General features: G+C 26.2%; 3 protein-coding genes across 3 annotated transcripts; 2 read left to right on the forward strand and 1 right to left on the reverse strand. All coding sequences in view use genetic code 6, as the record gives it.

Moving 5' to 3' along the window:
- Positions 1-373: 373 nt before the first annotated feature.
- On the forward strand, positions 374-2,693 carry TTHERM_00194730 (hypothetical protein; the record flags this gene model as incomplete). The annotated part of the gene is made up of 2 exons (XM_001017226.3): positions 374-404; positions 463-2,693. The coding sequence occupies 2 exons, from the start codon at positions 374-376 to the stop codon at positions 2,691-2,693; spliced, it is 2,262 nt and encodes a 753-aa protein (XP_001017226.1).
- A 463-nt stretch (positions 2,694-3,156) lies between these two features.
- On the reverse strand, positions 3,157-20,407 carry TTHERM_00194740 (HECT domain and RCC1-like domain protein; the record flags this gene model as incomplete). The annotated part of the gene is made up of 15 exons (XM_001017227.2): positions 3,157-4,297; positions 4,359-4,823; positions 4,895-7,352; positions 7,406-9,860; positions 9,913-10,641; positions 10,700-12,257; positions 12,319-13,860; positions 13,935-14,176; positions 14,230-14,695; positions 14,750-16,077; positions 16,132-17,200; positions 17,250-18,589; positions 18,655-19,071; positions 19,537-19,871; positions 20,038-20,407. 15 exons carry the CDS (start codon positions 20,405-20,407, stop codon positions 3,157-3,159), a joined length of 15,915 nt encoding a protein of 5,304 aa, XP_001017227.2.
- A 3,237-nt stretch (positions 20,408-23,644) lies between these two features.
- Positions 23,645-25,956, forward strand: TTHERM_00194760 (pyridoxal-dependent decarboxylase domain protein; the record flags this gene model as incomplete). Its single annotated transcript, XM_001017229.3, has 8 exons — positions 23,645-23,924; positions 24,097-24,396; positions 24,460-24,670; positions 24,731-24,872; positions 24,932-25,109; positions 25,171-25,387; positions 25,467-25,764; positions 25,825-25,956. 8 exons carry the CDS (start codon positions 23,645-23,647, stop codon positions 25,954-25,956), a joined length of 1,758 nt encoding a protein of 585 aa, XP_001017229.2.
- Positions 25,957-27,414: the final 1,458 nt, after the last annotated feature.

Consider the following 27,414-nt stretch of genomic DNA (forward strand, 5'->3'; position numbering starts at 1 on the left):
GAAAGATATTTGAATATTATAGAAATAATTCAAAAATATTTTAGCAATATTAACAAAATTAGATAAAATAAAATTTAAATTCCTTTTAAAAAATTAAAATATTAAAAATAAAAAATTTTTTTTTAGCTTAAATATTATTTATATTAAAAATAAATCTATTTGATAATCACTTATTAGTGGCTTAAAAAATTTTTTTTTTAATTGATTAAAACAAAAACAATTTTTGTGAATATTTATTATCTTGTTCTTTCTATCTTCTGAATGTAAAGAGAACTTATTAAAAATTATAAAATTAAGATAAAACTTAATCCAATCATTAAGAAGCAATAAATTAATAAAATATAATTTTTATCTTAGCATTAAATATTGATAAATGAATTCTACTAAGATAAAAAAACTAGAAAGTATTTTAAATTTCTCTTTTTTTTCTCATAAATCTAATTTATTAAAAATTATTAATAGAATGGAGAGAAGAATATCTATAGATAAGAAGATAGATATTTTGCTTTGATGAAGATGAAGATGTTTTTAGCTTATTCAAGCTTAATTCGAAGGACTTAAAGTACAAAGGAATAATTAGGAGGTTGTAGATAGAATTTAATGAAGATAATTTTAATAGGGACTTAGAAAAAAATGAAATGCTGACTTAGATATAAGTGATTAAAAGAGAATAGGGTAGAATATTAAGAAAAATGGATGAAAATTGGTAAAACCCAAAGATGATGAATTACTTAAGGGGAGAATCAGCCAAATTAATTGAAAAGTAGAATGATTTCAAAAACTTTCATGGATAAAATTTTAATTTCATTGAAGAAGAAAAAGAAGCATTAATTAATGAATTAAACTAGTTTAATATAGATGCTTATGGTGATATAAATTACTAGCAACCTCAAAGCAGATAAAGTCAAAATTAATCTGCCTCTCCATAATAAATTGATGATAGAAAGAAACTAGAAAGCGATTATATTAAGAAAAGCAAAAATAAAAGCAAGAGAAAAAGAAAAGAATTCAAATCATAGGAAGGATTAAGTGACATGATGTTAGGTTAGGATACATCCAAAAAATCAAGTTCAGATAATGAAGAAGACGATACTTTATTATAAAAGAGTATGTCACCTAATTAAAGGAAAAAAAAACATAGATAATTAAGTATTGAACAAGATCAAAATTTTGATGATCAAGAAGAAGATGAAGATTTAGATAAAAATAATGATGATAGACCTACTTAAGCAGATATTTTTGTTACATAGGATAAATTAAAAAAAGAAAATCCTAATTAATACCTTAGTAAGGTCTCTGAATTACCAGAAGAAGAGAGTAAGTAAATGACTTAAAAGCTAAATTCTAATATTTTGGCTTCAAATCACTCGAAAGGGAAATCAAATTTTGTTTCCCCAAGAAGCGAAAAAAATAATAAAGCAGCAATTGATAGCATATTAAATCATGCTAATAGTGAATTTGTAGATGCTGAAGAAGTACAATAACTTTAAGATTCACAAGATGAAATGGAACATAAATATTAAAATCAATAAAAGAATAATTATTTCTACTCTCCTCAGAAAAACAAAAATAAATAGCTAACTCATCAGCAATATCTAAATTAATACAACACACCTAAACCTACAAGGAAGCACAGTAATTCTCCAAATAAAATAAGCGAAGAGAGCTCAATAGAAAACTATAGATAAAATCACTAGAGAATAAACTTGAATTCTTAACAATAGAATAATCAAGCAAGTAGAAGCTATAGTCCTCAAGGGTAGAATAGCAAATAAAATATCTCTCTACTTGATAAATCTCTTAATAACATAAGTAACATAGAAGAAGATCAAAAAGATATGCAGTAAATTAAAGATTTTGTTAAGAGAATAGATGGTTTGATAGAAGATTTGGGAGGTTCTAATTGCGGCTGGAGTGAATAGGACCATAGGAGCTTCCTATACCTTATGAAAAAGTATGGTAATAATGGTTTAAGAACAAAAGAGGCTCTCTGTGATGCTAATATTTCTGTTTTACAATTCTATACTGATAAATAATTGCTTGATCACATAAATTCATACAATTAGTACAAGCTTCTTATGGAATAAAAGTAAAAATATATTGAAGAATATAAAGAAATCACTTAGAGGATTGAAAAACGCAAGCAAATGGAATTATAAATACTCAAGAATGCAAGAAAAGAAAGAGAATTTAGTTAATTGAAATAACGAATCCACTCTACTGTTTAGAGAACTGAATTTTATGTAAAACAATTTGAAGAAATAAAAAAGAAATATAAAGATGTAGAAGCCAAATCCTCTCATGAATACTAAATAAGATAGAAATAAAGAGAAAAAGAGGTATATGATATGGTTCAAAGAAGATAAAAATAAAAAGAAATGCTCTAAGCGATTAGCTCTAAAAAAAGCTAGTAAGAAATTAAAAAAGTGAATATGCTCAAAGAATAAAGCTAAAAAGAAAAAATATAAAGCCTAATACCACAAAACCAGAGCCTCATTTCATCTCCATAAAATTAAATACATCAAGAAAAAATAGCAAACATATAAAAAGATTTAATGATGAAAATGCAATAGCTTGAAGAACTTAGAATGCAGAGCAAATCAAAAAAAATAAATCAATATATTTATTTTACTCCTCAAATTAATAAGAAGTATTTTTCTCCAAACAGAGTTAAAATAGATTAAATATATTGAGTTTTCCTAAATTATCAATCAAATTATATTATATTTTAAATATGTTCATAACAATATATATTTTGTGATAAAAATTTATAATACAAAGAGTAGTTATCAATTAATTAGCTATTTATTTCTCAAATTAATTTATTCTCAAAAAATAAAAAATTCCATATTAAAGCTAAAATTTTTTAAAAGTTTTAAAAGAGTGGAAACAAACTATTTTAATATATTTTAATTAAATCATATTCAAAAACCTCTTTATATTTCATTCATTTCGACTTCAAAAAAATACTCTCTAAAAAAGCTATGATATCTTAATTATTTAATAAATTAGTAATAAAATATTATAGATTTGAATAAAACATTAAATTAAAATCATACAATTTATAAAAATACAAAAGTAAATATTAGTAATATATAACTAAATTAATATCAAAAAATTATTGTTAAATAGTAGAATTGAATTATTTTATTTTAATCATTCACATTCTTCATCTGATGAGTAATTTCCAGGATCTCCTCCATAATTAGGCTCTGGGTCTAGTGCGATTGGGTCTTCTGCGTTCATAGAATCGCAATCTGTATTTATTGCTATAAGTAATTGAGTCTTCAAAGCTTATTTTGTAGTATATGCTGGAAGTTCTAAGTTGAAGAAACATGTGTCAGCCTTTGGAAGAGCTTTATCTGGTTAATAAGTTTAGTAGGTAGCAGGTTTTATCATAAATCTTATCTAATTTCTCTCAAATTCTTCATCATTTGCAGGTAGACGCTCTTATCCCCAACAGAATTTGACAAATCTCAAAGACTCAGTATGAGATAGTTCGTGCAAAACCTCCCACAAGTATTTAATGTGTGGAGTATTTTCATTTATTGATGGACTATAAATTGTGTGACGCTTAAGTAGATCAAAGTCAACCTTTTTACGCCCACAAACCCACATTTCTAAATCTGCTGAGCGAACTGTATTAAGTAATGATTAAGGAATAATTTGTGTAAGACCATTTTTAATGGCTTGTATTTACAGTGAACTTTCTCTAATCTTTGCTTCAACAACCCTAGCTATATAATCTTGGCGATCCTCATATGTCACATTTATTTTAGAACCATTTTTCTTTAATTCTACAGTACTTAAATCACTTAAAGTTGTAGTATATGTTTCAAAGAATGACTCTTAAAACACTGTCTTTTCGCAAGAATCTATAAATTTAATCATATCAAAGACTGGACGATCTACTTCTTCAAGGTCTTCAAGAGTAATTTCTTCTCCAACCAATTGTTTCCATAAAATTTAAGGTAAATCAAGAGTTAAATGAGTTCCTGTGCGTACGCATGTACCCATCAAAACACCCAAAAACTCAAATAATTGCAATTGATATGAGCTCTTAGCTGATGGATTAACGACATACTTATCTCTGGCGTCTCCTAGCTTAGAAAGGTTATTAGTTGATGGTAATAATAAATTAAGCTATCTTTGATGTGCTGAAAGAACATTTGGTTGTAACTCGGATGAAATATCTGCGAAAAATTATCTATAAGGACCAGATTCACCCATAACTAATTCTCCCTTAAAAATAGTTTCGAAGGCAATAAATGGATCTGTTCCTGTAGGTTTTACAGGTCTATTTATTTTTTAAAAGTAAATTTAAATCTTTTCATTTTAATTATTCAAATAAAATTTACCTTAAAAGGGTAACAGAGAAATCTTTAATTTAATCAAATGCCTTTGTAAACAAGAAATCTTCTTTGTGATGACTCGAAACAATATTTTTGAAGTTTTGAGTCTTTGTGCTATGGTGAGAAAATATGTCATTCATTTAGTTCTATCCTTAAGAAGATGCAGCTTGGGCAGCAGCATCTGAAGCTCTTTATAACTTAAGTCTTTCTACTTATACTTTTGGCACAGAATCTCTCTTGATAGATGTCATATTTAATACCTTTTAGGATAAATCAATTTTAATTGGACTCAACCAAAATGATCTATTCTCAGATAGCTAATCAGAAACAGACAAATCAAGTTTTCCACCATTTTTGTATTTTTGAGATTGAGTATGTGAATCTAATGGTTCTTCCTTTGAACTCATGTTCAGCAGAGACACATTCTTTTGCAAAAACTTGTTAATTAACTTCAAGAGTGCCCATGAAAATCTTTAAAATAAAATTAATAAATTAAAACAAATTAAAAGCTGCTGAATTTAATAAACAAAAGTATTATTTACCTTAAATCAGCAAGAGGCTGTTCTGTTAACTTCTTGTATGGGAGTACACTAGATTCAGATGAGTAGCCAATAGGATTTTCATGTTCAGAAATATTATAAGAGGATAAATGGAAACGAATATTAGTAGAGTTATATTTAAGAACCATTTTAGTTTCCTTGCAAACTTCGATTTCTACAAATTAAACAAGCTATGATAAAAGTTAGGCAGGTAATACTAATTTTTGATCTGCCTTAGTGTGGGCAACATAATCTAGGTGAATATCAAGACCTAACTTACTTAGTATCTTTATAGCTTCCAAGGCCTTACCATCTAAAATCAAAGAAACAAATTTATTTTGAATATTTTTATGATTTCTATACTCACTAATGTTCATTTAGCTTGCTAGTTCTTCAAGGAATTTACTTGAAAGATTTTGGCATCTTTAATCAAATTTATTTAGGACGCATTATTTTACCTTAACTTGAGATTCATCAAGGAATCTAAGGCATAAGAATCTCTCTAATAATTATGTATATGAGTTTAGGATAACTGAATTTTATCCTTAGAAAGTTAAGCAACTATCTTATAACTGCTCAATTTCTTAAATTTCTGAGTCAAATTGTTGTTTCTTCTAATCAATCTCTTAAGTTTTAGAGGTGTATTTTGTTTCCTCATTTTTCAGTTATTCTTCTAACTATTAAAGTGTAATTTAATCTTGCAAATTACTATTTGCAGCACTATTAGATGCTATAGTTGTATTGCTGACAGAAGAATCCTTTGATTGCTTTTTAGAGCTGCTTTTCCTCTTATCTTCCTTACGTTTCTTAGACTCTTCTAATAATTTTAATTTTTCTTATTTCTTTTAGTCCTTCAAAGATTTTTTTTTTATCTCTTACTCTAATTATTCTTTTTCTTTGTTGAATGTCTCTTCAAGCTCCTTTTTTTGATTAATTAACTCAGTGATTTAATTACTTAGGGTTTATTTCTTAGTCTTATAATAATCATTAACAAAAGACTTCATATTTTCAAGGAATTTGTTAACTTTTTCTATTTCTTCCTTCCTCTCATTTTCTAATATTTCATCAAGAGGTATTTCGTTTGCTTCTTAATCTTGTTGATTTTCATTTTCTTTTTTCTCATCGCCACCTTTATCATCATTTTCAAGGGGAATATTTTCTGGTTTAGGTGATTCGCAAGCATCACATATTTAAGACTCCCATGCATTTTATAAAGTACAGGTGTCGCATGACCAGAATTCAGGATGTGCTGGTGCTTAAGGTTGTTGAGCTTAATTACCTTCTGCTTCTTTGTCTGTACCATTTTATTATGCTTCAAGCTTTTCCTTTTCTTCTTACTCTCTTTTCTTTTCTTGAGCTACTTCTTCTAAGTCTAACACTGCTGACCCATCTGTTAAAACTATACACAATTTCTAAGATTTGTTTTAAGTCTATTGTTGGCTTTGAGGAACTTCTAGTTCATCAGATTATTTTTACTTTGATTATAAATGCTTGTATTAATCTTCAGAGAGAACAAATATGTCTGAACTAGGATTTAGTACTCTCAATTTGCTTTTTTCTAAAACAAATAAGATATGAGAGCGTGTCTCCTCAATAGTCCATTCAGAAGGTAAGTTTTTAATCATAATAATACCTTCTTATTACAAATTCTCGAACTCCATTTAAATATTTTAAAATTTATTATAAATTTCATTTGATAAGAGTCCTTAATCTTCAAAAAAGTTCATTAAAATTTGTAAATTAGCACCAACTTCTAACCATTTAGGTAAACTTTAGCTATCTTAGTTCTCAGACAATAGCTATTTAGGGTTTATGGTGAAGAGATCTTCTTTTAAATGAATAATTGGGACAGTTAAAGTTTAAAGCATTTCAATATAATCTTGTGTGAAAGATGAATAAAGATTGGTTTCTTAACTAAACCTTGATTTGATTTCATTGGCTTTAGTAATATTATTCTTAACAAATTCTTGTTTTACTCCAAGTATTTACCAATGTTATTTGATCTATTCATTTGAATTCGGAATGAGAACTCCACTATAGATCTAGCTTCTTACTAAGAATCTAAGCTTTCTAGCAGTTCTTATAATAAGTTTAGCAAGTAGCTATTTAACTATGCAAGGACCTTTAAGATAATCGAAGCTTTCTGTTAAGAGAGTCATTATTTTTCCTAACTTCTCAAGAGATTCTTTATCATCTTTGTTTTTCATCAAAGAGCTTGAAACAGAATCTATTAACCAGCATACCATATTCCAGTCTTTTGGAATTCCATAAATTACGCAGGGAAGTGTGCTTTAATTTGAATCTTGTTCCAAAGGAGATAACTAGTGTTTATTGAAATAGTAACTACAGTATACATCACGACCCTTGAACATCATAGGTTCTATACTTTTTTTAGATTGCTTTCCTGCATTTAACTATGAAATTTTATTGATTCCCAGCTCATCTTCAAAGAATTTAAGGCCTTTATATAATTTAAATAATTAGTAGAATGAAAATAACAAATTTAAAATTTACCTGAATAAACCCCAAGGAAAGCATCTTTACGGAATGAAAGAATTATTGCACCAATTTGTTCTGAGTCAGGTCCTTCAAATTAGCAAAGACGGAAAGGTTTTGAATTTGATGAATTCTATACTTGTCCATCTGGAGAGTTTGATTAAGCTAAGTTAACTATATTTATATCTTACACATATCTATTGATTAAAGTTATTTGTGGTTTGAAGCTTTGCATGATAAAATCAAATAATAAATTGATAGTGGTTTTATTTTCTAAGCCAGCCCAGTCTATGAAGTGTTGAATCTAACGTAATTTTTTAAATGGATATAAGTGGGCCTAATGGTCATGGTGAGCTGAAGTATCATGTTTTATATGACTTCTAAGCTAAGCGAACTAGTCATTTTCTTACTTAGGAACAAACGAGATATGTGAATGTTACTATTTAATTTGTTTATAAAGATCGCTCTATAGATAAAGAATTGATCCATTAGTCTTTATCCACCCAAATAATGGGTCATCTACTATTTCTTCAATAATGGAGGATCTAATTATTTCCAAAAATGATAATCTTAAATCATTTAATAGATTGTTTTCCTTTACAAGAACGTCAACTGTAGGCAATTAAGTAAGCGCGTTAGTTCCTAAAGAAAAGAACTAAAGCAGAACTTATCTTGATAGAACTGTGATACTTCTAATCATAGATTAAAGGAAAGACTCGCTTATATAATTTAATGAATAGCTAGAGGCAGGAGGGCGAATAGGCTATTCAGGATTTTTTAGGCAAGTTACAGGAATCCAAACAGAGATGAGATGAGAACGATCATGGTCTTGGTAGAGACAGAGTACAGCTGAATTACGAGCATCTATTCCTATAGCCAAAACTGGGATATTAGTATTACCTCCAGCAAGTAATTTTTCGCGAGAAAAGAAAGGAGTAAGTAAAGAATTAGTTTTTTTATTAATAATAGATGCTAAGAGCCACTATCCAACACGCACATCTTCAATTGAAATAGTTGACCAGTCATGATTTGCATCAGGAAGAACTACACCTGAAGGTAGGTTCTTTTCACAAATAATATAAGCAACGTTCATAGCTCTAGTTTGGTCTCCTTTACGTAGAGGATAACGAATTTGCTCGAAGAAATCTTCAAGCTCATAAGGCTTTAATGTTGATTTAACAAAATCATAAATTTTAGGAATAACGAATTTTTCCCAATATTTAAGTAATTTATTTTCACTTATTTCAGGTTAATCTTATGGAAGTTACTCAATATAAGGTGATGGAGAAAAGATGAAGTCTCTGAGATCTCCTGTTTCATCAGCGGCTTAAGATGATGTTAATTTTTTCAAAGAGGGGAAGTTTTCAGAAGAATCTTTCAAGAAAGTGTATTTCTTCTTAGAACGGTTGAACATTTTAGGGAATTTAATCCATTCGAGAGCAGATTAGTTTTTATCAATGTATTGTTCCCATGAGCTAATAAATTCCTCTTCACAAGCTATAGAATTCATTTTCTCCTAAGATAATCCTTGCTTGCACATAGAATCAATGATTTCTAGAAGTTTTAGACCTTGTTCCTTGGTTAATAAATTTTTCTCAACTGCTCTATTCCATTCTAGCTTGTTTGCAATTTAAAGTAAAAATCTCATCAATAATCCTACTCTAATTCTCCATTAATATTATTATTGTATATTTTTTTCCTCTTCTTCTGTTGCTATTTGTGATTCACTTTCTTACTTTGAAGTCTCTGTGGCTGCAGTTTATTAATTTTAAGCTGGCTCTTTAGAATCAGGTATTTCTTATTCTTATTTTTCCCCTTCACTACCAGATTTAGGTTTTTCAGATTCTTCTGATGGTTTTTGATCCTTTTACTCATCTGCTTTTTGATCCTTTTACTCATCCGCTTTTTTAGGCTCTGGTGTTTTTTGTTTTATGGGTTACCCAATATTAGCTCCATTCATTAAAGTGGCACACTTTTGAATTGCCTAAAACAATTCAGAAAAACAATCAAATTTATCTATAGCCCATTCTTCTTCATACATAGGAGTTATATTTCTAAGTTAAACGGTTTAGACAGCGACTGTTGGGCTGCATGTAGAAATAATATTACATTTCTTCTATCCACTTCCTATACCTCCTGACAAGACACATTCAGTATCTTATTCGTAATCTACATTATTCAAAATACACTTAGCTGTTTATCTGACAGATTGTGGCCATCCACCAACAACATTAAGGATACCTGTTATCACACTTCTATCTAATGGGGAGAATTCCGATTCCCAGTTCTTTGTTATAATCGATTCTAGACTCAACTTAAGGTTAGTCTGCTATAAATTAAACTAGTTCTCATCGTTTACACAAAGATATCTGAAAAATTCAATTAAATCACTAACTATATTATTTGTTGATTATCCTCCCTTACAGTGAGTTTGAATTATACTTTATGCATTTGCTTCAGTGAAAAATGATTCCTTAAATTAACAAAAATATTTAAATAAGTTAAGTTTAAACTGATTAATTTACTTTGGAAGAAAGAGAAGTAATTATATCTATGCCTATTTCATACTGAGGGAAGATAGATCCGCTACAAATTTAAACTACCATCTGTGACTATTTTTCAGGTTCTGGATCTTTTGATACTACTGATTTCTTTTCAGCGCGGGGAAGGCAAATATCATTAGGGTCAATTATTTTTTTATATTATTCCTTAATTCCATCAAGAGGTATAGGCTTTAATTAATTTTTTATACCAAAATTAACAAGTGATGCTAATTCTTAAGCCTTATCCTAAGGAAGGAAATCAAACATAGGTCCATATCCAAAAATGTTAAATAGAGAGGCAATAGTCTAAATATCTTTGAGATGAGCTTGTATGCGATGGATAAAATTCTTAGCCTTGATTATTTCCATTTTTGTTTCAATTGTATCAGTTTCTTCAAATTCTTTAATATCCTTGTCAGCTTGATCCATTTTTTTCATCAAAGTAGCTATACCAAGATTTTACCAAACTTATTTAACTTTCTTTTTGATTTTTCCTCTTTTTGTATCACTTTAAAATACAGTAAGATCACTGAATAACCCAATATAGTTAAACTACCATCCAACTGGTAATTCTTCTTCTTTTTCAGAAATACCATTAATTTCAGGGAGGGCAATAAATATTTTATCCATTAATTTATGAAGTCTTTGAGAATGAGAACTGTTTGCATCAGCATCAACCTTCTCAGTTTGACTCTAACTAGCTGCAGTAGTCTTTAGAGATAATTGATAATAATTAAATATGTAAAATTAAAAAATAAAAAAATAAAACCTTTTAAAGGGTCTCCTTTTTTTGATCAAGAATCTTTTTCTGTTCTAGATAGGATTCAACTGTTTTTGGAAGAGATAATGAAGTAGAGGTTGGATAGAGTTCTTCCCAATAATAAAGAACTTTAAGCAAGAATGTTAAATCTTCTTCTTCACTAAGCTATCCAAGAACAATATAAGTATTAGAAGAATTATCACTCTTTTCAACAACAGAAGCATTTTTATCTCTTTTTTTATTTTATTCTGAGTTAAAAGTCAAATAAAGGGAGCTGTTTCTATTCTTAAATTAATTAGAAATTTGAACTTTTGTCAAAAGTTTGGTTAGAGATTATCTTAAAGTAGGCTCACTTTATTCACCCTTTTCATTCAGAATATAATTTCCGATTTTTTCAAACAGCAAATTAATATAATGGAGTGGGAAAATTTTGCTTGATGGCTTATTGAATTCAAGATAGGTCTTTTTTAAAACAGGCTTAGGAATTGTTTGGAGGATTTGCATGTAATTTTAAGTTAATTCCTTTGAACAGTGAACACTTATCTCTTAAAGGTTTTAAACTTCGTAAAAGAAATATTTAGGATTAAATGGTGATGATAATATATTATTATTTTTAGCTTAGTCATCATTAATAATAAACAAATGAGAAAGTTTCTTTAAACACCTTAATACTAGTCTTACTTAAACAGGTGTTTCACTTTGGTAAGCATAGAAAAGTAAGCTTTGAGTGAGCTCATAAAAAACTGGCAAGTCACTTGTGACATTCTTCTTTGCTTGTTTCTATTTTTCTCTCATTGGTGAATATCTCTTTGAAAGACAATAATCTAGAGTCTAAAGTAAAAATGAAAGTCTTAACTGCCCTACTGGGTCAAATATTCTTAAGAAAACACGAGCATTTATTTCATAGTTTTCTTTTTTATTTTCTTCTGCACCTGCTATCTTTTATAAGCCATACTCTTTCATAATATGGTTGTGAATAACTTCTATCAATACTTCTACATATCTGTAAGGTGCAGACTGAATTACTTTATTTAAAATATTTTCAACTAGATGGTTCATATAATTTACTAATAACACTATGTCTTCAAATTTATTATACATTTATGAAAAAGATGTAGAAATTAATCCAACACTGAGTAAATTTGAGAAGAATGTATTCAAGCCTGCCCAGTATTAGTCATTATTCTAAGTATTGTTTGATGCTGATGAAGATTGAGAGTTTCCTTATGAAGTTAATCTACGAATTTTCCAAAGCAAATCGCTGGTTCCGCTGACCATTGTCAAAATATCTGCCAATGCTAAGTTGATTGTTTTCAGCTATTCCTAGAGAATTCCATTTAAACCAATATTCATTTTATTCTCAAATTTCACTTTTTAGACTTGGATTATCATATCTTGTAGACGAATTTTCATCATCTTCTCAACTTTTTTGTTTATAACCTCAATTGACTTTGTAAAACTGGTTTTTAGCTCTTCTACGTAAAGTTCTTTTAGATTTCTACCTGCACAAGTGACATCTTAGTGTAAATCGCAGCCAAGTAAATCGTTTACAATGCCTATCACATACCTTTTGAAATAAAAATAAAATTTATACAATACTTTTATAATTTTTAAAGTTAGCTATTTACCTTTCGAAGCAGGTGTTTGAGGTAAGAGAGTAAACAGAATTTAACAAAGAAATTGATGCAATTCTTCTTGAGCAACGATAGTCTTAGTGATCTAGTATTGTTTTGATATCATCACACTTGACATTAGAACAAAGGAAAAACGCTATTGATTTTAGTGGGTTATAGTTATGGATAGAATAAAGTTCATTGTACTCTTCTGTTTATTCGAAAATTTCAGGTATTTCATCTTACTTTCTGTATTGCTTCCATTTTTAGTAAGAATCAACCCAAGCTCTAAAACTTCTAAGTTTATCTTTATCAATAGTTTTTTCATTTATAGGCTAAGATATAGATCTATTAACTCCAACTGGCTTTATGTCCAAATCAGAGAAAGTTGAATCTCCTCTTGACAATCCTCCAGCTAAATCAGGTAAATCATCCATCATATCTGTTACACTACCATCAATCGATTGATTTGTTTGGCTTGATGTACTTTAAGCATAAGCTTGCTTATAGTTAAGAGACAATAAAAAGAGACACTTTTATGCTATTTAAACTCCAATAATTTCATACGCAGATCTCTATTCTAAAATTTGCAATTAAAATGAAGATTCACCTTACTTTTTGCTTGCATCCTTTTAACTTTTTACTAATTTAATTAAGGTTTATTTGCAAATATTGTAAATTCTTTTTGTTGTAGTTAATATATCATCTTCATCATAAGAAATGTTTCGAGATTCACAAAGTTATTTCAGAGCATCATTATTACCACCTCCATATCTTTTTTAGAATTTTTCCCATAAGAATGATTCAAGTTCTGGTTAAAATTAAAACTCTTCTTCTTTCTAACTCATTTACTTATTAAGAACTTTGCGTGAAGCAGTTCTTCTGAGCTAACGATTAAAGTCGATATCCTCTTAGATTTCTTCATCGCTTTCTATTTATTCCTTCTCTTCTTCGTTTTCATCCTCAATCCTTTCCACTCTTCTTGGTACTCTTTTTTCTCCATTTTGTAGCTTTTAAGATTCTTTTTCATTATTTTTTTCAGTGTTTGATGCAGATGTTTAATTAGTTTACTAATTACCTACTTCTTTTTAAGGCTATGAAGATTTTGGTTTATTTGAACTTGATATTGGAGCTCCCTACCTGATAAATTTAATTTTTTTACCTTATTTTACTATTTTCTCAGTAGGTTTGCTTTAGATAGCTGGTTTTTGAGCAGCCTCTTCTTATTATTTTTTCTTTAGCTACTCTTCTTTTTCTATTTATTCTAACTAAGCCTTCTTTTCCTAGAGTATTTTATTTTATTCATCATCAAATTCTACTTTAGCCTCATAGAGACTCTCAATGGTGTGTTAAAATTCTTTCTCTTACTAGACTAGATTAAGCATTTTAGCAATAATTTCATTACGAGTAGTTTACAAACCTTGCAAATGGTCTATGATATATTCTTTACTTTATGAAAGGCCTATCTAAATCAGACCGCAGTGATACAAACATGCCAAAAACAGTAAGGCTTCACACTAGAACCAAAGCTCTTTGAACTCCTTTTTAAAAGTAGGTCTATTTGTATTTAAATTAAAAGTGTTTATTTAATAAATATATAGATAAATAAGTAAATTGATAAAGTGTCAAACCTAATCTTTTCATGAGTGTATTATGTAGGATCTTTTAATTTAGAGCTGACCTCTTAATAAAAATTATAGAATTCTCCTTGCTTTTCCTGAATTTATTTGATGTAGCTAGATAAAATTGAGTTAGTAACTTAAACATTCCAGTTAATAGAAGCAATAGTAGGTTCTGTATCTTGATTTTATTCTTATTTTTCTTTGCAGAAGTTATATTTAAAACATCTTTCAACATAGTCATCACTTAATTACTAAAATATTAAATTAATAATTCAAAGATAAAATTAATTGAAAATTAATTTACTCTATAGAGTTTAAAGTACAAATCTTATTTTAAAGAAGAATGTGTGTTTTCATGTGTAGTAGGTACTTAAAACTTTTAGAAAATAGCTAGGGCTTGTTCAAATCCTTAAGTTGCTACTACATTTGAGATATCCCATAAACCTTGAGCTGGATTAGTTGAGAAATCTTCAAATCTTACAAGATAATCTTCTCTGTTCTTAGAGCTATAGCCATTTTTTAAAATAGCTAACTTCAAAAAGTTATTCAAATTTTTTTCTTTTGCTGAAACAATTGAATTCTAACTAATATTTTTAATTGCTTCAGATATAGAAATAATGCATAATTTCATAGTATTAAGCCATTCTGTTAGTAAATCTTCATTGCCAAATCTGTCAATAATTTTTTTAAACTCTTCAGATGCTTCTTCCTCAGACCACATTTTTTTATTCATACCATAAATAGGTCTTGCACTTATTTTGTATCCCCATCTTTTTTATCATTTTTTTATTAATTAAATAAATAAATAAATCAAAAAAAAATACCTGCTGAGAGATTTTTCGTCTTTTGCATGACCAGAGGAATGGAACTCCACTTGAATAGTATTTCCTAGAAGAATGAGCTACCTTTTAGGAACAGCTTTACCTGAAAGTTTGAATGTCTTTCCTAATCCTTCTCTACTTTAAATATTGTATCCTGTTTGTGTGCCTTTTTAGTAGTCATACCATCCACTAATTTGTAGGAAATCATTGCTAGCATCGGATTAACACCTCTTATCAAAGTGGATAGCTATTGCAATAGCGCCAGGGAACATATTTTGCTCAAACTAAATTACTTTGCCTCTCTCGTAAGGATGATTTGTTTCAAATACTTTTTCAATAGTTTAATCAAGACCTTCAGAGTGATTAGCGTAAATCTGTTCAGCGAAACATAATTCGGATGGTAAATTGTCATTTTAATCTGAATTAGTTGTGCCTTCATTTTGCTAAACAGATCCTTTTTCTACCATCAAAATTTTTTTCATATGAGCAAATATCTTTTTGAGTGTGTAAAAAATATCAATGCTCTTAGGATAAACAGAAATAGAAGAAGCAAAGCTCAATTGTAAGTACAAAGCAAGACATCCATTAATTTCCTATATAAGTTATCTGAGATAGTCTTTTGATGCAGCAGTTTAGATATTTTTTATATTTTGAGCTAGACATTCTAATGCACTTTCAATTAAATTGATGAACCTTTTGCTAATTTTGTATCTTTATTCCCATTCAATTTAGCCATTCTTTATTTTTAAGAGCTATATTTAGAACTCTTCCAAAAGATATCTTACTAATTTCCATAATAATAAGCCACTCTTAAAATTTTATTATAAAGTAATATCGCTTATTTAGCATGAGCTTATTGCCTCATCTTCTATCATCTTCCAAAAAGTCTAACTGTATTCCTTGTGCTTTTCAATTTAACTTTAAGATATGTAGATGTCTTCCTCATCTTCTTCAATTTCCTTCTTTTTAGCATCTAACTAAGAGTTTTCTAATGTTTTAGGAGATTTTTCAGGATATACAAAAAGCTGATCATATAAATCTTCAAAGCTGCTATGATAAATCAAAATTTCTTTGCAATAAGTGATATCATCGAAAAGGAGACGGGCAATAGGTTCGCAAAAAGTTTTTTGAGTGACCTTTAAATATCTGTTTCTTCTATAAATATTATTAATATTAGTGTTCTAGTCAACTTCATCAACTACATCTGATTCTTTTATTTATTCAACCATGTATTCTTTTAAAGGGAAGTCTTTTAAAATTGATTAGCATACATCAACTTAATTCTTATACAATATTTCAATCCAATTAAGGTTATCAGATAAATTTGTATCCTATTAAATTTAAATAATTTAAAATTCATTTTTTTGTTAAATCTAATAACTTACTTTTATGCTGCTTTGAATATTTTTTATTTGATTTAAAATATTTATTTAGTTTTAATGATTTTTAGTTAAAAAACTCCAGCTTTCCTAGATAATCGTAATCATTAATTGCTTTATATCTACAGAAACTTATTAATCTTATAATAAGTTAAAGAATTTTTAAATTAAGAGAGAAAATTTTTCATCCATTTATTACTCTCTGATGGTTAAGAGCTAGCAATGCTTTAGCCAGTAAAGCAGAGAAGTAAGTAATAAAATAGCTTTTCTTTAGGCTAAATTTGAAGATTTATCAAAAGAATCTAAAAAGCTAACTATTTTTTAATAAATATAATTAAATGTTTCAACAGACCCATTAATACAAAAGGCATAAATTTTTTGAATTTCTCTTAAAGCCTTCTACTAGCTTTTTAATTATTCTCTCTCTTTTTATATCAGAGGTTTTTAGTATTCAAGTTGTTTATTTAAGCGCTATAATAGCTTTGTTTTTTGTCTGCTTAATAATTTCTTTTCTTCTGCTGCAATAACGCTTGAACTGGCAGTTGAATTAGATTTTTTAGAATTTAATTCGCTTAAAGAATAACCGTATGTATAATCCCATCTATTTAATTTCCATGGAAATTCTAAGCGATACCTCTATAAAATTAAAAGTTTTTTCATAAAATGAATAGAGAATTCTTCAAAAATATGAGAGTTTGAAGTTTAATTTTCACTTTAGCTTGCTATATTTGAAGAAAAGTTATTTAAGGTGTCAACTTTATCAATATAAGAGTGTAATTTTTGATCTATGTACTTATTTTGATCAAACACTAATGTAATTAAAGAAGGGAATACATTAGTATAAGGATTAAGTAACCAATTTAATACATAATAGACTCCATTTTTAATATCATAACAAACATGATAACTTGGATTATTTTGATGAATCTTTTTGTTACTATCTAATTTTGTTATAAGAGTTGTTTTCATTAATCTTTTTCCAGAACTGCTCTAAGCTTTTTTGTCAGTAGCAGTAGCCACTAAAGGCTATGTTCCACTATCTTTTCTTATCGATTCTTCTTTCTTCATGCTTAACCTAATAATAATTATTTAATAAAAGTTGATTATTAATTTAAATGATTTACTTTTTGCCTTCAATTTATAAAGAAGCTTAGCCATTAAGCTACTACATCTACTAAATATTTTGTTAAAAGGACTTTTATATTTCCTAATACATAGTAGCTGATTTATCTTTAGATGTAAAGCGAATAGTATGATTGAATTTAGCTAAAAAGTCATTGCTTTCCTTTAAACTGTTTAATGACTACTCATCTCCTTAAAATATTTTATTAAGAAACTAATTATTTGCTTCAGATAAATTCTCGTTATTTTTAATACTGTTCATGAACTTAAAATATGCTTAAGGATCTATTTCATGAATATCTTTTGGGTTTTTAGAAAATATTTTAATACCCTGTTCACTATAAAGAGTAATTTAATCCTTATTCATTGTCCACAAAGAACATGAAACATTTAAAGGAAGTATTATAGAATGTTCTTTGACAACAATATCAGATGTATTTTTGATATTTTTTTATGTCTCTTGTGCTATTTCTGATTGTGCTAATAAAGTCTTTTAAATTATTCCAAATTTTGTTTTTTTCTACTCTTTTTTTACATCTTATTTAGAGCTTGGAGTCTAAGGAATTGTAGTTTTGCTACCATCTTTCTTTTATTCCTCTTGTATTTTATTTACATCAATTTTCTTACTTTCTTTCTCAAGTAATTAAATACTGCTTTACTTTTATTGCTCTTCCTCATTTTTCTAATCTGGCTACTACTAATTCTTTTCTTACTCAGGTTGTTATTTTTCCTAATTTAAATCTTAAGGCTGTTATTGTGGTTGCTATTACTAAACCTAAGATGGTTGCTTATTTAATTCAGGTTGGTACTACTCTTAAATTCCAAGAAGTTAGTATTCATCAATTTAAATAAATTCTTCTTCTACTTTTTCTTTCTTTTTCTCTATCATAGGAGACTCTATGTCATACTTGTAAAGATAGAATTCTATCATGCGAATTTATTCATTATCTTCTGGAGGCTGAGTTTAAGTAACTGCTGAAGTACTACTTTTTGTTGCCTTTGCTTTAATTTTTTTTACTAATTTTTAGGATGCCTATTCTTCAGCTTAAGGCTATTCTGGTGCTTTAATCTTCTCCTTCTTCTTATCCTCATTTATTTAAGTCAAATTGGGAGGTGGTGGAACTGGTATTAAATCTTTGGCTTCTGGTGCTTTAGTATCTTTCAAGTTTTAAACAACTATCTTCTTTCCAATTATATAAAGATAATCCCCATCACTTAATAAAGGGAAGTTCTTATTGAGCTACTGCTACTAAGCTCCTTCAAATATATCTTCATTTTTTAGCTAAATTGTATCTACTTATTCTAATGTATCACAATTATATATATCTATTAGTCCAGACTGCTATTATTAATTAATAGGTGGCATTTAGGAACAATATTTTAAAAATAAATTAATGAGTGCATTACCTCCTTAGTTGAAGTTCTTAAATATAAGCTTCCTTTTAAATATGTCCAGCATATTTCTTCTTGTTTGCTGACTTACTAGCTTGCATATACTTTTCCTGGAATAGTATTATTGTTTCCCGTACCTACTTTGTAAATGCCACCATCGGCTGAGCTTATGTAAATATACAAATAAGTTCCATCTGTTGTCATTGAAGTTGTAAAGAAGGATTATTTATAGAATTATTGAAAACTAGATACTTTAAACCCTCCCTAATCACATAGATTTCTCATATAATGTAATTTACTTCCCATTTTTATTTGTTTCTCAATTTTATCAAAACATGGATTTACAACTGCACTAAATCTTTAAATAAAAATATCCTATTCAGCTTCATTTAATAGCTGTTTACTCTCCTCAATAATATCTAAAATTTAAATCTATTTTTATATCAAATTTTAATTAAAATTAAGTAGTTAAAAATTAAAAAGTGAAGTTAATAGTTATTAATTAATTTCAGCTTTTAAAGTATCTCAGAAGTAGACAATTTAATTTTATTGAAAATATGTGCTTAAAGATATTATCTGACGATTTTAATTTTTATATTTTGCCTTTTCTGTTCTAATCTGCTTTCATTTTTAAGAAAAATTAGAATCTAAACATAAAAAATGAGAAAAATCGACAAAATGAACAAAAAAGTTATCATAATAAGCCTTCTATAACCTAATCAGCTAAAAATGTATGTAAAATTTATTTGGTATTTCATTTTTATTTAGTTTTATGCAATTTGACATAAAATCAGGAAAATTTTAATTTTATTGATCAGAAGAAGGATTTGAACAGCAGATTTTTCTTGATTAAAGTACACTTCAGTAATACTTAAAAAAAAAGTAATAAAAGCTTACCAAATCTTCAAAGCTACCTCTATTGAAATTAACGTAGAAAATAGCAATAGTTGAATCTATAATTAAATCTAAAGCAGACTTTCTATTTTTTTGTTCTACCTAGCTTTATTGCAATACAGCTAAATTTTACTTTATTACCTATTTCACCTTATTTATAAATTCTTGGTTGAAAAACTCTGGCTCATTAAACTATGATAGCAATGGTTGTTTTTTAATGTCTTTAATAAAATCACTTAAATCAAAGGGCCATTTGCTAGGATTGTTTCCTTTTAACTTATTAAAATTCCACTAATCTAGTGCACAGTCTTTGATTTTTTGTATTTCACTGTCAAAATCTTTTATTTTATTAAAACAAATATTGAATTCCACTTTTAATACACACTTTTAAGTAATTTCGAAGATCAATTGCACAGCTTTATTCAATGAAAAAATGTTTCCATTTTTCATTTAAATATTTTACATAAAATGTTAAACTAAATGAATTATTGAATGAAAACTTACCTTCAACTAATCCAAAAGAATTTTAGCTTTTATTCTTAAGATTTTAGTTAATTTATATGGAATTTCTGAAATGGTATTCTGAAATTTAATTCTTTAAGCTTTTAGTGAATATATTTGTTTACTAATCTATTTATTTGATGCTTTTCTCTCTCAACTTTTCCAAAGCACTCTCTGAAAACTCTACTGTTTGGTTTAAAGATTCGAATGGAGTGCTCAAATTTAATTCTTTAACGTCATGCTAAATAGACTTCTCACATACTCCGATTGTTTCTTTTAATGAGGAGAAGTATAAGAAATCAGGATCACTACCATAATTTTATAAATTTAAGAAATTGTCGTCTCCTAATTATATATGATTTGGCAAACTCATCTTATAATCTATATTTTAGCTTGCTCTAATACTATTTTATCAAATTGGGTCCTTGATTGCTTTACTAATTTATTAGCTTCTTAATTTAGTTTTGTTATTATTTTTTCTTCCTGTCCTACTCTTTTTCTATCTGATCTCTGATTGCTTGTATATTGAAAAAGATACTTCTTGTTGATGATTGTATTTATTATAAATTATATTTATTATTATTTTTCTTTTTTATAAAATTTCTTTCTATGAACAATATCTTAAATCCTCAAAATAAATACGATAAATTATAAACATTAATTCTTTGTGATCTTAATAGCAATAAACTCATTAAAAAATGCGCAACTTAAATATCGTTCATAAAATTTTTTTCGTTTCTAAATTCTGTTTTTCAATTTTTAATTTTAAAAATTATTTTCTATATTTTTTTTTTTATAAAAATATTTTTATTTTAAAATATTTGATTTTCAATTTTAATATTTGCTTGAATAAATAAAAAAAAAAATTAAAATTGATTAATTTTTACTCAAATGACACATTTAACAAATAGCTGTAAAAAAAGCTCTAAATATTTTTTGATAAACTATCAGCAATAAATTTCTTATAGTTAATTTTATTTACTTTATTTCAAAAAGTAAATCATGAGATTTTGCTATATATATAGATTGAAAGGTATTAAAGCTACAATTAATTATATAATTTTGTAACTTTAAAAAAAAGTGTAATATTTAAAATTTATTTAACAACCTATAGATCCTCTCAAAAACATAAATTTTGAATTTCTGTTATAATTAAATTATTCTGATTACATCAAATATATTTTATTTAATATTTTAATACCTAATAAAAAAGAATTTTTAATGAGTTAGATAATTAATATTTAAAATATTAGAAATTTAACAAAAATTTTGATTTGAATTTTATTGGATAATTTTATTTACAAAATTTAATATCATTAAAATTTTATTTTTATTTATTACTAAAAATTAATTTTTGTTTCCTTATAATAACTCAAATATTTTAAAATAAAGAATTTTAAAAATCAGTAAATTTGGTTATAAGCAAAAAAACATTCTAGAGACAAAAGTAATTGAGAAAAAATAAGAATTAATATTTTTTTTACTTTTTATTGATGGCAAGTATCAAAGTATTAGGATAGCTTCCCTTAATTTTTAAGAGATAAAGTTGTTTTTGTTTGATTTTTTATTAGGTTGTTGATGATTATTTTTAAACTATTGTGCTACTTCATAAGATATAATTGTCAATGTTTGAATGTTATTTACACAAAAGGCTTTTGCAAATTGCATTTTTATTTCAAAGTTTATTAATTAATTTTTAATTTATTATTTGATTTTATAAAAAGTAACAATAGATATATAATTTTTATGTTAACAAAGTTAATTTTTTATTAATTTTATTTAAGTTATTTCATTATTTTTTAAAATTTAAAGTAATATCTTTATAATATACCTAAAGTACTTTAACTTAAAATAAAAGTTGGTGAAATATTTATATATTGGGGAAATATAGATGAGTGTATTTATAAAAAAAAGTCCACTAAAGTGTTTATATGATTAATTTTAATCATAATTAAAATTTTTAAATTGATTTTTCTTATTGTTTTGTCAAAATCTTTATCAATCCAATACAAATTTTTAAGCTTATCTTTTTCTAAATGTATAAATGTTAAAATATTCAAATTTATTCTTTTCTGAATAGAAAATGTAAAAAAAGCTGATAAAAATAAAAAAGAGATACTAAATACGAGAACAATTGCTTGAATTAATTCTATTTATTTTGTTTTAAATATGATTCTGTCAACTTAATTAATTTACCTTACTGTAATTTAAACATAGTTATTGATGCAATTTAGTGAATTAAAGCATTTATTTATCATAAATAAAAATAATATAAGTATTAGATTTAAATTTGTTTAGTTTCTTACTTTTAGAACAAATTTTTAAGAAAGTATAACAAAGTATTTTGAATTTTAGCGTTTTTATAATTATATCAATAAATGGAAAAGAAGATGAATGCATCAATAAGTATATTATTTAAAAAAATCTAAAATAGGAACTTAATTCTATTTGAGAAACAAAATACCTTAAATTTTTATAAGTTAAGGCTTATATTAAAATTTTGTGTTTTTATTTATTAGATTTTTAAGGGTAATTTGATAAATATTATTAAAATAAAAGAAATCTTAATTTAGCAAGAATTGCAAAACTGATAAAAAAATGATATTAATTAATCTAGTTTAATCTTTATTTTTTTAATTGATGCTATAAACAGTAAAAAAATTTTCTAAAATAAACTTGAATAAAATGTTTCTTTAATTAGATAAAAAATTTTACAACAAGTTTAAATATTTCATAAATAATTTAAAACAATAATCGGATTTGCTTAATAATCTAATTAAAATCAATATTATTAACTGATCTGCAAAAAAAAACTAAAATTAGAAATAATAGCAAAATTTTATAAAATTATCAATAACTATTTTTTTTAAATATCTTTTTATTTTTAAAAATTTAATTATTTTGATTTTAATGAAATTAGATATTCAAATTATATTTAATTTAACAAATATCTTTTCAATCTACCATTTTAATATCTATGAATTATTTTTTATTAAGATAATTTTACTTTTTAACAAAAATCTATTCACTAAACTATTTTATTACTATTCTTTATTATTAATTTTTTTTACTTCTCTTACAATTAGGTAAATAAATTGTATTAGTCAAATAATGTGGTGATGAATATTATTTGGTTTTAAATATTTAAAATTATGATAGAATATTCCTTTGAAAAGTGTTTATAATGTTATTTTTATTTTTTAAAACAATATAAAATAATTTGAAATTTAATTTTAAAATAGCTTTTATAATTGAAAAAAATAATATGTAATTTATATTTGATAAAGTATGATATTAATTTATTGATTTTTACTTTTGCATTAAAGTTAAATATATGAGCATTTAATCTTATAAACCAAACAAGAATGATGCAATTTACTTTCAAAAGATTTTTTTTTTCAAGCTTAATCTTTTCTTTATACAAGTTGTCAGAAATTAATATACTTTTCATGTGATTTTACATTTCTTATGATAAATTACAAACATTACATCAAATCTTATCGCTTGTGGCTATTAAAATAGAGATTAAGATAGCTATCTCCCAGATAAAAAATAAGTTAATAAATATACTTAAAGTATTAAAGTAGAGAAAAAAAAGATATTTTAGGAGATGGAGATCCTTTAAGATTTGCCTAACAAGCTTTTGAATGGATTTAAGGCCGTTTTAGATATGAAATGTGAAGACTATGTGGATCTTTACCATACAAGCAAGGCTCATATATATAACATGATCCACCCTTTTGTCCATTAATACGAAACAAAATATTAAAATTTAGTTAATTAGTATCATCTTGATACTTTTGACCAAGTTGTCTTGAGTCTCTTCGCAGTATTAGTTCTTTACAAAATCGTTAAATCTATCTAAAGATTTGTAGAGTTCATATTTTCAGGTATTTAATCATATTAAAAGAATTGATTTAGTTATTCTTTTTGGTTTTCATTTTCGATTATTTTTTAAAGATAAAAAATGTCAATTAAAAGTCTTAAATTATTAAACCAAAAACATTTACTAAGACCTAATCATTTCAATGAATTATTAAATCTTTATTAATTTAAATAAAGATAAAGAAAGATCCTTTAAGGCTTACATTTTCTACCTTCTTGTTACTTATCTTCCTTTTGCCAAAAAGAAACTTGAAGCTGATTTGGCTAAGGTTGAAACCTAATTTTATGAAGCATGCTGCAAGAATACTGAAAAAAGATGCCCAAAATTACCAGCAAAGGGTATGAAGTCTTCAACTTTGCAAAAGCGTATTTAAGAATGGGTTTAAAGAGATGAATAAATTTCAGGAACTGGTAAGATATCAGGATCTCGTTACTGCGATGATACAGAATACGAAAATGAAATCAAGAACTTCACAAGTAATAATATATAAATAAATTGTAAATATAAATGAATTTAAAAAACAAAATATTATAAAATAGAGGATTTCTTATATCACAACCCTTTGCATTACGAAATCTTCCCTGCTACTAGACAAATGGAAGCAGAAATTATTAAAATGACTTGTAATATGTTCGGTTCAGACGATGGTTATGGCTACACTACTTCTGGAGGTACTGAAAGTATTTTAATGGCTGTTTTAGCTCACAGAAATTATGCCGCTAAGTTCAGAAATGTCACAGAACCCAATTTGTAATTTCAATTTTAAGTTTGAATTTTAAATAATATAATAAATTTTGATCATTAATATAGAGTTATGTCTAGAACTGCTCACCCTGCATTCAATAAAGCTTGCAAATACTTCAAAATTAAGTGTATTAGAGTTGGTACCAATGATAAGGCCGAAGTTGACCTCAAGTAACTTGAAAGTAGAATTGACTCAAACACTATTATGGTAATAATAAATTAAATATTTAAGTAGCGAACTTTGATCATTTTCTTTAATTTTATTAGATTGTTGGTTCAGTTCCAAGCTATCCCTATGGAGTAATTGATGATATTCCCGCTTTAGCTAAGATTGCAAAAGCCCACAAAATTGGACTTCACGTTGATTGCTGTCTTGGTGGTTTTGTTGTAGCCTTTGCCAAAGATTATGGTCTTTAAATTAAGCCTTTCGACTTTACAGTTGATGGTATATTAAATATATTTTGTAAAAAATTGAAATGGTTAAATTTTTTAATTAATAAAAAAAGGAGTTACATCTATCAGTTGTGATCACCATAAATATGCCTTAGCACCAAAGGGAATTTCAGTGGTTATGTTCAAAACTAAGGAATTGAGACATCAAACATACACCTCTGTAAGTGACTGGCCTGGTGGTTTCTATGCCACTCCTTCTGTTTGTGGTTCAAAGCCTGGTGCTCCTATTGCAGGTGCTTGGTATGCTATGATGTATCATGGACGTGAAGGGTAGATATTTTAATTTATTTTAATTCTTTCAATCTATCCATATATACCTTAATTAATCTATTTTTACTTTAATCTATAGTTATGTCGAAAAATCCAAAGCTATTTCTACTGCTACTTAAGCTATCGTTAAAGCTATAAGAGAATTACCTGAATTATAAGAGTTGGATGTTATTGGTAATCCTTGTACCTGCTCTCTTGCTATTATTTACAAGAAAGAAACTAAGCGTAATATTTATCACCTTGAAGGAGCTTTATCAAAGTTAGGATGGAAATTCTCTGGTATTTAACTTCCTCCTGCTATATAAATTTCCATGAACCACGGTATTGCTAATCGTACAAAGGAATTAATCAAGGATTTGAAGAACTGCGTCAAAGACGTAAAAAAACATCTTTTTTATCACAAATATAAATAAAAATTTATATAATAAAATAAATAGGTTGCAGAAAATCCAGAAAAGTATAAGGATAGCTCAAGTGCATCTATGTATGGTGCATCCGTTAAGGTGCCTGATATTAAAACTCTTGACAGAGTTCTTGACGCTGTTGTTGACAGCTTCTTAAAGCTTTGAAAATATGTATATAAAATTACAAGATAAGCAGATATTTTATTGTATAAAATGAATTGAATCTATATATATATATATATTTGTATTCTTTTAACTTTAAATAGTCACTTTTAATTTCATCAAAGATATTTTTGATTTGAGAATCTTCCTTTAATTAGTTGGTTTCTTGAATTTTTTATTTAATAATATTATCTGTTTGTCTGTGTATATGCAGTGAAATGAGAAATTTGCAAAGAGAAAGAGTAAAACTAAACAGAATCTCAACAAATATTGTAAATAATCTTTAAATTTCGTAATCATATGTGACTTGCTATAAAATCAAACTATTTTTATAATGAAAATAGCATGTCTTAGCTGGTATTTAAAATTCGTTTGATGGTAAAAAGTTTGTTGTTACTCAAAAAAATTAGAAACGATGGTATTTTTTTGTTTTTTAATTTGGAAAACACTAGATTCAATTTTACTTTTACTAATTAATCAAAATAATTCACAAATTTCTGTGTAATTAAAAAATTTATTTCTAAATGAGTAGTAATTCTGATTAATTTTTTTCCTAATTTTTTGTATTACTTAAACAAGTACTTATCATTTCAAAATTAATCAGTATAATTATCAATGACATCATTTTATTTGAATGACACTTAACTTACTTTATATTCAAAAATTATTATCATTTCTTTTCAAAAAAATGAAATTATAATTTTAAAACAATTATTTTCATTTAATCAATTAATTACTTATTTGTATAAAAATTTTGCAATCATATACCATAAATTATATTTTAGCAATATTTTACCCAGAATTTATATAAGTAGTTTCAGTAAAAAATTATTATTTAATTAGTTTTTTTTTATTCTAAGTTAATTTATGAATAAATTTAAAATATTTTAACTTTGAATGTATATGAAATAATTTAAATTTAAATTGATTTTTATGAACTAATAGCTTTAAAAATACTATAATTTTCATATGCATACACAACACAGAAGAAAATAATATAAAATTAAAGCTTAAGAAATATTCATACTTTAAATATATTAAAGGTAGCATTGCATAAAAATCTTATTATTATAAATATCATCACCAAGATTCATTCTTAAATAATTGATTTTTTAAAATGTTAGAAATATTTCATATCTAAAATATTTTTTAATTCAGAAATATTTTTTTGTGAATGGTAAATAATTTATTTGTATCAATTTAAATTCTATTTGTTATTTAGCATGTCAAATATTTTCATTGATATTCAACTTATTCTTAAACATTTAATAAAAAATATAATAAATTTTAAATGTAGATTTTTTATTTTTTTTTTGAAATTAACATTTTTTTGATAAAAAATTATTTGGCACATCAAAATAATCAAAATTAAAATATTTTAAATTTATTTGAAATAGTTGAAAGAGGGTAATTTTAAATAAGTTGATTATAAATTATTTTTATTTATTTATTCACTGAATG

Source organism: Tetrahymena thermophila (assembly GCF_000189635.1).
Source record: "Tetrahymena thermophila SB210 genomic scaffold scf_8254617, whole genome shotgun sequence".
NCBI lineage: Eukaryota > Ciliophora > Oligohymenophorea > Hymenostomatida > Tetrahymenidae > Tetrahymena > Tetrahymena thermophila.